Source organism: Ursus arctos, unplaced genomic scaffold (genome assembly GCF_023065955.2).
Source record: "Ursus arctos isolate Adak ecotype North America unplaced genomic scaffold, UrsArc2.0 scaffold_31, whole genome shotgun sequence".
NCBI lineage: Eukaryota > Metazoa > Chordata > Mammalia > Carnivora > Ursidae > Ursus > Ursus arctos.
This window is the reverse complement of record NW_026622997.1, coordinates 3,163,838-3,176,163: the sequence shown is the minus strand read 5'-3', so window position 1 is coordinate 3,176,163 and position 12,326 is coordinate 3,163,838. Positions and strand designations below refer to the sequence as shown.

The 12,326-nt window shown below is 45.9% G+C and overlaps 1 protein-coding gene across 2 annotated transcripts in view; it reads right to left on the bottom strand.

Annotated features, from left to right (window-relative positions):
* Positions 1 to 3,369: 3,369 nt before the first annotated feature.
* The window catches only part of SLC17A1 (solute carrier family 17 member 1), a 40,542-nt gene continuing 31,585 nt past the window's right edge, over positions 3,370 to 12,326 (bottom strand). For both annotated transcript variants that reach the window (XM_057304962.1, XM_026511248.4), the window contains exons 12-13: positions 10,253 to 10,392; positions 3,370 to 3,596 (exon numbers count right to left, since the gene is read on the bottom strand). In XM_057304962.1, the coding sequence (XP_057160945.1) occupies positions 10,255 to 10,392 (138 nt within the window). In that variant the 3' untranslated portion in view covers positions 3,370 to 3,596; positions 10,253 to 10,254. The remainder of the gene's footprint in view (positions 3,597 to 10,252; positions 10,393 to 12,326) is intronic.

The following is a 12,326-nucleotide window of genomic DNA, read 5'->3' as shown; positions in this document are numbered from 1 at the left end:
TGATTGGTGTCTGAGGTGGGGCGGCCTTGTGGGACGGAGCCCTCAACCTATGGGGTCTGCACTAATGCCAGGTATTAGTGTCCGAATTGACTTATACGGCACCCAGCTGGTGACCCCCAGAGAATGAGAGAACTGCCTGGGGTGGAAAACCCACACATCTGTTGTCAGAAGCACTGAGGACAGAAACCCTTTTCCTTTAGTTGTCCTGGTAAAAGCATCTGGGACAGAGGACAATTTCTCACCAAAGCAAAAAAAAAAAAAAAGCTGGAACCATGGGAGTGAGAACAGAGGATCACAAGGGGAACTGTGTCCAAGCATCCAGACGATGAACCCGAGAGCCATCTTCCAAAGAGAGCCCCAAACAACGGAAGCCATAGTGTGCACAGTCCAGCGTCCTAGGCCAGGAGGTCGGAGCAAGGCACGCTGCCCTCACGTCAAGGGAGGACGGACACGGGGCCGTTTGAGGCTCGGCCTGAGCAAGATGCCCGGGAGAAAAACAGCAAGGAGGAAAGATGATGAAGACTGAATCCACTAGATGCAGAGAAATGCTCATACTTGTGACTAGTGGCATAGGGTAGGAAACCTGGACTCTTCCAGATAACTTGCTTCCTGTGGATGCTCGAGCTGGGATCAGAGCTGCCTCTGTAAGGCATGTAGGGCTCGGGCGTCCCCCAGACGCCACTTTTCCCAGCTACCTTCTTTCGGACCATCGCGACCTCTGCCCTTCCTCTGGTTTGTGGATCCATGTAGATCCCTCGATCCTTAAGTAACAGACACTGTCCAGGGTTCCTCCTCTGCCCTCGAACACTTGATCCTGCTGCCACAGCTGTCCCGGACGCCCGTCCTCTGCTCCTCTGACTGCTGGAATCCCGCCTGCCTTCGGGGGGCCTCACTCCACGGTCACCTCACTCACTTACCATTTCTTCCTAAAGTGTGTGTGCAAGACCCACGCTGGCTCGGCCCCACTCCAGTCCGCACAGTGCGTGCGGAGTGTCCGCGTTCATTACTCCCCCCCCCCCCCCACTGGCTCGGCCCCACTCCAGTCTGCTGAGTGCGTGCAGTGTGTCCGCTTTCATTATTCCCCCACATGGGCAGGATCGGGACCATGAGAAAAAGCGACAGCATCAAGCCCTAAATGAGCATTAACGAACGTATGACATGGGTTCCCGGCAGAGACCAAAGTCAGACCCACTTCAGGGAGGACAATGTCTCAGGGGAGTGGAGACACACACGTATGGGGATGAGGACAGTGGCAAAGGAAACAGAACGGGAACCCGGGTTATCAGCAGGGATGAGAAGGGCACATGCCCCAGTGTGAGGGTGAGACGGGACCACCGCCTCTCAGTTTCAATGAAGCAGGGACTTGAAGGACCATAGTTAACAGATGCAGGAGGCCTAAAGAGAAGAGCACTTGGGAAAGAGGCCGCAGCACCAGCCAAGGTTTGCTGACCGGGGAGCAATCCAGTGCGGCCAGAGTACCGAGCGCTGGGTGGTTGGTGAGGAGGCCCCAGAAGTGGGGGGAGCGAGAACACACTGTGGGCCAGGAGCCGCCTTGGTCTTTCTCCTGAAATCAATAGGAAACGTGTGAGCGGACGGGTTGTGATCCGGGTTCTAGTGTTCCAAGGTTTTTGCACAAGAGAACAGGTTGAAGTAGGAGTTCACTGTGCCGTCCGGGAGCAGGTGCTGGCCCCCGGAGGAGCGGCGGGTGTGGGGAGGAGTAAACAGATTATTCGCTGTAGGAGATACACTTGACAGACCCGGATACTGAACAGGTGGCAAGGTATGGGGCGACTCCTCGGTTTGGGTTTGCTACTGGCCGGATGGAGATGCCTGTGAGACAGAGCTCACACCCAAGTGAAGATGACAGGAAGGGAAGTAGACACCCGGGAGATCTGGGCTTCACCTGTAAATCCAGGAAGCTTCTAGATGCAGCTGGTGATTGAAATGCTTAGCATGGCGGAGGCTGCCCCAGGCGACAGGATGGCGTAAGGAGGGAAAGCCTGCAAAGGAGCCTTACAGAACGCCCAACACTGAACGGCCAGCCTGGGGCATAATTCGCCTTTTTAAGAAAAGGAAAAAAGAAGAGCCTAAAAAAGAGAGAAGGAAAACCAAGAGAATTGGGTGCTCAGAGAGGGAAGAGAGGCATGGTTTCAAAAAGGAGTGGAGGCACCCGTGCCCTCTGCAGGGATCCGGCGAGAGGAGGGGGCAGGCAGGGGCGAGAGCAGCCGGCGGCTCACCGGGCTGGCCACCAAGCGCAGGGACGAGACCAGCGGCCAGCTGCAGGAGGACGGGGCGTCAAGAAAGGAGCTTAAAGTGAGCATGATTCCAACCCGGGGGAAGAATCTAGTTGGAAGGGAAAAAATGGACTCTGCTAAAGAGCACAGGAGGGCAGGTTCCCGAGAAGGCTGAGTAAGGGAGGAACGTGCGAAGCCCCAAGGGTGGAGGACAGGAGATGCCCGAGGGCCGCTCCTGCCCTTTCACAGCTGCCTCAAGACTGTGTCCTGCCCTCAGGGCACCTCCAACACCTCCCCTAGTTCCTCCCTCCACACCCCCCACCCCTGGTTCATTTGCAACAGTTCCCTCCACCCCCCCCCCCACTGTAGACTCGGGAAGTGCAGGAACCATGACACATCCCTTTGTAATGTCTTCAACACACAACCACCGTGTCTGGTATACGGTGTCAGTACGTGTGTGTGTGTGTGTGTGTGTGTGGGTGGGTGGGTGGGTGTGGGTGTGTGGGTGTGGGTGTGTCTTCAATCACCGAGTGCCTCAATGCCTGGAATGGCCTGTGGTGGTGTGGGAGACCAGTTAGGGAAGACATGGGTGAGATGGTAAAGGACCCAATTCTTCTTTAATTTCCTTTGTTTTTCAGAACATAGAATTATCTAAACCTACGAATTCCCTTCCTTATCCCATCTGGTGTTGAGACTGAGAGACTAGTTCTCTCCAATCCACGTCTCCGGCACCGACACGGCCAACCCCAGGCTCTCAGAAGCCAGGATCACGGGGTTTGCCCATCAGGCCAGAGTCTCCTACTTCTTTCTGGGCCTCCCGTGTGGGCACATATTCCTCTCCTTTCCTTCGGTGGACTCCTCTGTTTTTTCCTCACATTTCGCTTTTAGTTGCTTCTAGAAACAAGTTTGCTTTCTCCCTGGGACCTAACAAGTACAGTTTCCCCCCAAATGGGCTCCCTTAAAGTATAGAAACCTTCTCACATTTTCCACTGACCCACACATCTATAACCCAGAGGAGTGAAGGGTGAAAACTGGGGAAAAGGTCTTTCAGAAAATAAAATTTATAAAATTTATTTTCTTGTGCTTGTTTATTGGTTGACTAAGCAATCATTTATAAAGCAAAGAATGTGGAGTGGAAGACGAATAAACCTACATTTAAAATTCAGACCTGCTACCTGGTACCAACAACATATGGTACAAAAGAGACGCACGCAGGGTGTGGGGCAGGGCTGGCCTCCTAGGAGGGCGCACACCATTGTCTTCCTTGGGCCGCCGACTACCCTTCAGTCCCAGCTCCCGGGCTGGTCCCTCTTCCCTTCCACGAGGAGGTGAGTCCCAGGCTCTCCCAGGGTCTGCTTTACACTAAGTTTTGTAGAGAAAGAAAAAAGGGGACACAAATGTCACCGGTGAGGAAAGCTTTAAACACAGTTCAAAGGACTAGTCTGGCCAAGTCTGTTTTTCTCGGGCTGTCTTCCTTGTCCCAATGACAGCTTATCCTAGGCATCTGCCTCCCTGCTCTCCTCCTAACATAAAAATAAATACGACTGGTGAACAATTCCAGCCTCGAGCTAGGTGCAGGCACACAGGAGGAGACCGTGCGTCACTTGCTGTGTCTGGGGGGTGTCCTGAAACACTGCGCATCTCGGGGCTCACAGCTCAAGCGGTTTGATGTTGGGGCCCCCCAAGAAGAATACGTTTTATCAACAGCAGTGACAAGGCAGGCTTTTTGTACTTCAGCAAATGCTTATTTTTTGAAACGAAGACTTCCCTTTGTGCCCCCACACACTCCAGTCCTGCTCAGAAGCATCCCCGGTCCTTCCAAAGAACAAATTGCTAGAGCCTGTGCCGACTGGCAGACCGGACTGAAACCCAGCCTCATCTGGTTACAAAGTCCAGAAAGGGCTAGTGCCCTAGACACATCCTTCCTCTGCCTAACAGATTCGTCCAGGGCTGCCGAGCGAAGGCCACGGAGGTCAGGTACAGGACAGCCTGGTGTAACGTCCTGAAGCCTGACCGGGGTGCGGACCGTGCCTGTGCTGGCTGACAGCCTGGCACGGGGTCTGGAGCTGACACAGGTGACGAAGGCCACCGTCCATCAGCACCAGTTAGCCAACCCAGGTGAGCCTCACACGGGCCAATCCCCTTCCTGCTTTCTGTAATTCTTCACCTTTCTGACTCTCCTGAGCCCCCACTCCTCCCCCTCCCCATTCCCTTGTCCTCCCTTTAAAATGCCCCTCACCTCTGTATGAATAAAAATTTGAGTTTGGATCTCTCTAGGCTCGTTTCCCTTTTGCAATAGTATATTACTGATTACAATCTGTCCTTACCACTTTAAATAGCATTTACCTTTGTTTATCTTGGATATTAGTCTAGAATGTCAGCACCCAAGAGAGATGAGGGTTTCCATGGTCCAGGAGGGGCGCCCCAGTGTAGGGTATCAGAGCATGAGCAAGAAAGCAGGGAAGAATACACGATGGGGAAACTGGACAGCTACGTGCAAAACAATGAAACCGGACCACTTTCTTATCCCATACACAAAATACATTCAAAATAGATTAAAGACTTAAATGTAAGATCTGAAACCATAAAATTCCAAGAAAAAAAACATAGGCGATAAGCTCTTGACATTGGTCTTAGCAATATTTTTTTTTATCCGTCTCCTCAGGCAAGGGAAACAAAAGCAAAAATAAACAAATGGAACGACATCACACTAAAAAGCTTTTGCACCATGGAGAAAACCACCAACAAAACAAAAAAGGCAACCTACTGAATAGAAGATATTCACAAATAACATGCCTGATAAGAAGTTAACACCTAAAATACATGAAGAACTCCTACAACTCAGTATGTTTTGAAAAAACTAACAACCCAATTAAAAAACAGGCAGAGGACCTGAACAGACATTTCTCCAATGGAGACATCCAGATGGCCAACAGACACATGAAAAGACGTTCAACATCATTCATCGTTAGGGAAATGCAAAACAAAACTGCAATGACGTATTACCTCATAACTGTCAGGATGGCTACGATCAAAAAGGTAAGAAACAACAGGTATTGAAAAGAATGTGGATGAAAAGAGTCTCATGTATTGTTGGTGAGAATGCAAACTGGTGCAGTCTCTATGGAAAACAGTACAGCGGTCCCTCAAAAAATTAAAAACAGGACAATCACAGGGCTGCCTGGGTGGCTCAGTCGGTTGGGCGTCTGACACTTGATCGCAGCTCAGGTCTTAATCTCCAGGTCATGAGTTCAGGCCCCGTGTTGGGCTCCATGCTGGGCATGGACCCTACTTAAAAAAACAAAAAAATAATTTAAAAATTAACAAATTTAGCAATCTATTTTGACATATTTATCTGAAGAAAATGAAAACACCAATTCAAAAAGACACATGCACCCTTATGTTTTTGCAGCATTATTTACAACAGCCAAGATATGGAAGCAGCCCAAATGTCCATCGATAAACACATGGATAAATGAGATGTGGCATATTTATACAACAGAATATTACTCAGCTGTAAAAAAGAGTGAAATCTTGTCATTTGCAACAACAGGGATGGAGCTAGATGCTAAATGAAATAAGGCTGAGAAAGACAAACAGCAAATGATTTCACGTATTTGTGGAATCTGAAAAACAAAACAAAAGGCAACCAACAACACAAGCCAATTCAGAGATTCAGAAAACAAGTGATGATTGCCACAGGGGACTAGGGTGGAGGGAGGGACGAAACAAGTAAATGGTACAATCTTCCAGTTATAAAATAAATAAAACACAGGGATGAAATGTACCGCATAAGGAATGTGGTCAATAATATTGTAACAACTTTGTATGGCGACAGATGGTAACTAGACTTATTGCCGTGTCCATTTTATGCTGTAAATAAATACTAAGTCACTACGCTTTTTTTAAATCACTGTTTTATAATTAAAACTAATACAACATTGTATGTCAATTATCCTTCAATAAAAAAATATCGTAAATAAAAATAAACTAACCAACTTATTAGAGTAGAACTAGAGTGGGCATCTGGGTGGCTCTGTCAGTTACAGTGTCTGCCTTTGGCTTAGGTCAGGACACAAGGTTGCCTCTCTGCTCAGCAGGGAGTTTGCTTCTCCCTCTGCCCCTCCTCCTGCTCCTGCTCTCTCTCAAATAAATAAAATTTGGAATACTAACATTAACCCATTATTTAAGTTTGTTCTGGAAATTCTAAGGCCCACGAGTCTAGAAGGGGGGAAAAAGAGATAAAATATCAAAAGGGAGGAAAGAAATTTACTATTATTTGCAAATGACGTGATTATCTACGTAGAAACCAGAGGATCAACTCCCAAACCATCCTAACAAGATAGCTTAGCCACAGTTAAGTTTTTAAGTTAAAAAATAAATATATTCAAACAATACCTTCCCTGTATCCCAGCCCAAATGTGTAAGAAATTAAAATAAATAAAAAACACATTTGGGAAATATAAATCAATTTTTTAAAGAAATGTATACTAAATATAGGAAGCAAATTGCAGCACTGGACTGAAGAAACACTGAACCCACATTGAATGAGGTTCTCTTAATGGACATTGTGCTAGTTCAGGGATCTTAGTTTCTCCCAGATAGATTTAGTGCAACCTAATGCAATTTGGCACAATTTAAATATTGCCATTAAGTGTTTATTAAAATGGCCCAATGATTATAAACTTTCCTGGGAGAATAAACAGCCGATATTATACAATATCATCTTCAAAAACAAATGAAAAATGTTTGGCCCGATATTTAATATCGGGCCAAACATTTAGACCCAAATATCGGGTCTAAAAATTTAGACCCATCAATGTATTACATAACAGGTCCCAGTAACAACAGATATTAAACTATATATTAAGCCCAGAAACACCTATAAAAATATAGAAGTTTATTTTCCAAGAGTTGGTATTTTATTTTATATTTTTAAAAGATTTTATTTATTTATTTGAGAAAGAATGAGAGAGAGAGAGCATGGGGGGGTTGGGTCAGAGGGAGAAGCAGACGCCCCACTCCACGGGGAGCCTGAAGTGGGGCTCAATCCTGAGACTCTGGGATCATGACCTGAGCCGAAAGCAGACACTTCACTGACTGAGCCACCCAGGTGCCCCCCAAAGGTTGGTATTTTAAATCAGAGGAACAAATATGAAGTATTCAAAAAAAAAAAAAATGATGCAGTTAAAACTCACTGGCTTGGGAAACAAATCCAAATCCCTACTTCAGCCGCTCACTAAACGTCTGTAGATGAAGTAAAGACAATAAAGAAACATGAATTTCTAGGAACTCTTCTTTCCCTCCTTTGCCCTCCATGTGAGCTCAGGACCCCTTGACGGTGGCAAGGCCGGGGACTCCCCAAATTGGCTGACACAGCCCACTTACAAAGCTTGCGGGAGCACTGAGAAATACAGGGAAGTCTGCAATCACCATAAGCTAATATAATCAGACGCTCACGCTACTGGAACTAAAATTTAAAATAAATTAAAATTAAAAATAAAAAGCTTTCAGGAAATTAAAGTCTTTCAATAGTCCTTGGCATCCCGCTGGCCGACTGGCCGATGGTGTCAGAGGGAGAAGCCACAGGACGGAGTCACCCACCAGTGCCCCTGCGAGGGGAACCTTTTCTGTCCCTCCTGTGGCTTCATTCTGTCCCCAGCTTCAGAGAGCTGCAGTACATTCCGTTTCTCTTTACAGACCTCAACACGCTCACCTCAATCTCTTGGTTCAATAAAATCCGTGTATATCACAAAACACAACATGCAACAATTTAAAAGATTCCAGGCCCACAGAACTGCACCTTTTCCTGGACAAACAGACCCTCCAGCAAGGTTTGTACTGTTACGCAGACTCCTGGAGAGCCTCGCCCACAGCACTGAGAGCAGTATCTAAAGTGCTGTGCGGTCTTCCAGGTACAACTGCCCCCCACCCCCGAAAAAGGCAACTAAGCAGATACAGAAAATGAGGAAAACAAGGGAACTACCTCACGCCAGAACCTACAAGGGCTATTTGCTAAATTCGAAACAGAGGACCCAGAGTAAAGGGGACACTGGAGTGAACTCACAGCCGCCTGCCGGACTCCTTGCTCTGCTCCTTCCTGGCAGGGGAGCGGGAAAAGGACCCGCGTGGGCCGGGAGTGCGGGGCGCTTCCAGCCGCCAGCGGAGGGCGGCCCAGGCCCTTAGGCCCACACTGGCTCTTTGCTCGAGGGGAGACACGTGACGATGACTCAGCCCTTTTCCATCCCCCCCCCCCCCCGCACCCCCCCCCCCCCCCGCCCCGCTTCTTCACTCAAGATGCAAGGTTGAAATTGACCAAGTTTGCAACAAAGTGTCGCTCTGTGCGCGGGAAACACTGTGGACGCTGCAGGATGCCTGCGCGCTGCCCTTCCTCCCACAGCCCTGAAGATGCAGGTTGTCCAAGAAACCTTCCATTCTCTTCTCAGCACAGGCAAGCAGAGCGGGGCCAAGGGAGACGCCTCCGCAGAGACCCCGCTCCCTGTGCTGGGGTCCCCGCTCCGGCTGTCACCCAGGCTGGGGTGCGCAATGCGGGCTTCAAGCTCCCAGCCCTCTGGCTCCAGCCTGATGGAACACGCAGAGGGTGAGTACACAGGAGACGGGAAGTTCCACCCGTGGGGTGTGTGGGGAATTACCAGCTCAGGCCGACTCGGTCCCAGCAGGAGAAAAGTGACTAGAAAAGTCCAGTGCGTAAGATATTTTGGAAGGGAAAAGAAAGCAGCAAAATATTGCATGCTAGTGAAAAATGGACGCGTTTTCAAAGAAGATTTAATCAGAGCGTGGAAGCACAACCAGCATTTAAAATATACCGCAAACCTGAGCTACTAGCGGCAGGCCAGGGGGCAGGCGTGGGAGGACCACGAAGACAGGGGGTCATTGCTTTAAGGGGATAGGAAATCAAATCTCAGAAAATGCAGTCTATTTGTAGATAAATAGATAAAACAAATGCTGCTGGTTTAAGCTCCTCTCTGCAAAGGAGGCAGCTCTGAGTGGGTGAAATATTTGTAAGAAACACATATTAAGTGAAATGACTCAGAAAGGTAGAATTTAAAGGTGAAACTCTATTCTAGAGAATCTGGAACAAGCACACACACAAAGCATTTGAGATCACTTCTCGAGCCGAACGCAGATGCTTAACCAACTGGGCCACCCAGGTGCCCCCTTGTCCTTAGGATTCACCGCATTGTGAGTTCTGTAGTTTCTGTATTTTTTACAAAACAGTAGCTGTCTCTACAGGCTTGACTGTACCCAGTTGGTTGTGGCAAGACCTTGGTGGTCGTGTGTTCTCTCCTCAGGATGTACACAATGTGTCTGAATCTCTCTGTGATGTTAGCAGCTGCTGACGCATAAAACCTAGATCCTTTCATTCACTGGAGTTTGCAAACTGAGAATATTCTACAAATACCGATTCTTATTTATGTATTAGCTGAAATAATCCTATAAAGAGACAGGTCTACTCTTTATTTACCACTGACAGAGTTTCAAGAAGAAAGGCACAATACCGTATTCTCTTTTGACCTTCAAAGGACGCTTTTGTCTCCATCATTCACTCTAATCAGGGTCAAATGCATGGGTAAATTCGCAGACCTTATGCGGTTTGACCCCTGGTAGCATCTGAGGTGGGTGCTGGGGCCCACCTTTCTCACTCTCTTCTGAGATAGCTCACGCTTCAGCTGTACTTTCTGCTCCGTCGAGGGCCCTGCCCATCCCCTCGAAAGCATCCCCTTGTCTTCTTCGCCCTTACTGTCAGAGAGGCCCAGGCTCCCAAATTTCTATGTCCCTGGCCCCACTCTCTCCCCAGAATCCCGGAGCAGCACCTCCCCTGGGCTGACTGTCCATCAAGACACCAGAGAGTTTTAGACGTGATGTGCTCCCCTTCTTCCCCCAAACCCAAACTCCTCCTTATCTTAGCAGCAACAGTCTGCTCAGGGGTCACCCTCAACCCCACCCTCCCTGCACCCCCAGTTTCAAAATCTGACCTCAAGCTGATCACTGCTTACCTTCAGAGGCGCGTGTGTTCTTGTCTGTCTGTGGCCCAGTCCTGAATTTCTGCTTTTCCAAATATGAGGCAGAAAAGTAGGCATATCACATTAATGAGTCCCATCAGAAAGAAAATTTTAAACCAGGCGGATTCTGGATCCTGAGGGATTACAGTGCAAAGTGATTATAAATTAGTGGGCTTGAGGTACTTTGCAACACTTCCAATATAATATTAAAATTAGTATAGGTTCAACACAAGTCACTTAATAGACGTAGAAAACACACTCATAAGGAGCAAAAAACTTTTAATTTCACTCTACAAAGATAATTACTATTTATCTATTTTTTAAAAAAGATTTATTTATTTCAGAGAGACAATCGAGTGGGGGGAGGAGCAGAGGGAGAGGGACAAGCCGACTCCTCACTGAGCTCAGAGCCCGACGTGGGGCTCGATTCCAGGACCCTGACGTCATGAGCTGAGCTGAAATCAAGAGTCAGACGCTTAACCGACTGAGCCACCCAGGCGCCCCTTATGTTTCTACTTTTTGATTTATGTCTATGTACATATAAATTTTCATATAAAAATAACATTATGATGTACATACTGCTTAAGCCAAGAATGCATGTGGTTTTTTATTTAGAAATAGAAACATGTTAGCATATGAAGAAATATTTGACTGTATCATAACCTTTACTGACTGATTAGTAATCCAGAGTTTAGATTTATAAAATTTATAAAACATCCCTATTTCTTCATATTTAAGTTGTTTTTCACTTTTTGCTGCTATAAATCTGAGTATATTGGTAGTTCATTACATACCCGCCAATGTTTTTGAATAAAATTTATGAAATACCTTTTTTATTTATAACACATTTTCTTTTTAAGCCTAACAATATGATCAGTTTCATTAATAGATTTTGTAATATTGAGCCACTTTTACTTTCATAGAAAATGCCTTAGGCATATATTTTAATAATGCTGGTGGATTCTATGCACTGGTGATTTATTTCATTTTTGCATCTATATTCAAAGATGACATTGAATTTTAATTATGTTTGAGATTTGTTTTACCATTTTGCTTTTTACCTTTTTTATCAACCGAAATTACATTTTATGTAGTTAAATGTATAATGCATCGAGATTGGGTTTAGGTGTCTGATGCCATGCTTTTGAAGGATATCCAACCCAAAGTTTATATAATTATTAAGTCCTATTTTACTTTAGCATCCTTATTGTTTCCTTTCTTCACTTACATTTTTAATCATCTAGAATTAATTTTGGGGTCAGATGTGAGAACAGTATAATTGTATTTTTCTATAAGTGGGCTGCCCACTGTTTTTTTTTTTTTTTAAATCCATCTCCTCTGGTTTGAAATGAAACTTTATCATACAGAATGTATTTTTTTGGAACTTGACCAAATCCTCATCTGTTTTATTTAAAATATAATTAAGAGTAGAGGCGCCTGGGTGGCTCAGTCAGTTAAGCATCTAACTCTTGATTTCTGCTCAGGTCTCCATCTCAGGGTTGTGAAATCAAGCCCCACGAATGGCTCCATGCTGGGTGTGGAGCCTGCTTAAGATTCTCTCTCTCCCTCTCCCTCTGCCCCTCTCCACTCCTACTTGCTCTCCCTTTCTCTCAAAAAGAAAATTAAAATTAGAATAATAAAATATAATTAAGAGTAGACATTGAAAAAATAAAACAATGTTTCCTTCAGACAAGACATTTAATATATTTAATGTTAGCAATTTCTCTAATTAAAACATGCCAAGCTTGACAGAAAGTCAAGAAAAGGACCAAGATGTGCCCAGAAATTTAATGATAAATAATAAAGTTTTCAATAATTTTAAGTTAATAGATTTCATTGTGATTTGGACCTGAAGTCCAACATAAAAACTTGGGGTGCCTCCCTCTTCATATAGTTTCACTGATGCTGCTTTAAAAGGTGTGTAGTTTTCTTCTTATGGAGTTTGCACAGTTTTCAGTGTTTTTCCCCCATAGGTACTTTGTAATATTGGTTGGTACTGTGCTTTAGATATTCATACAATATAATATCTAACTTTGATCCCCCCCAGGACAGTCTGTTCTCTGTGCAT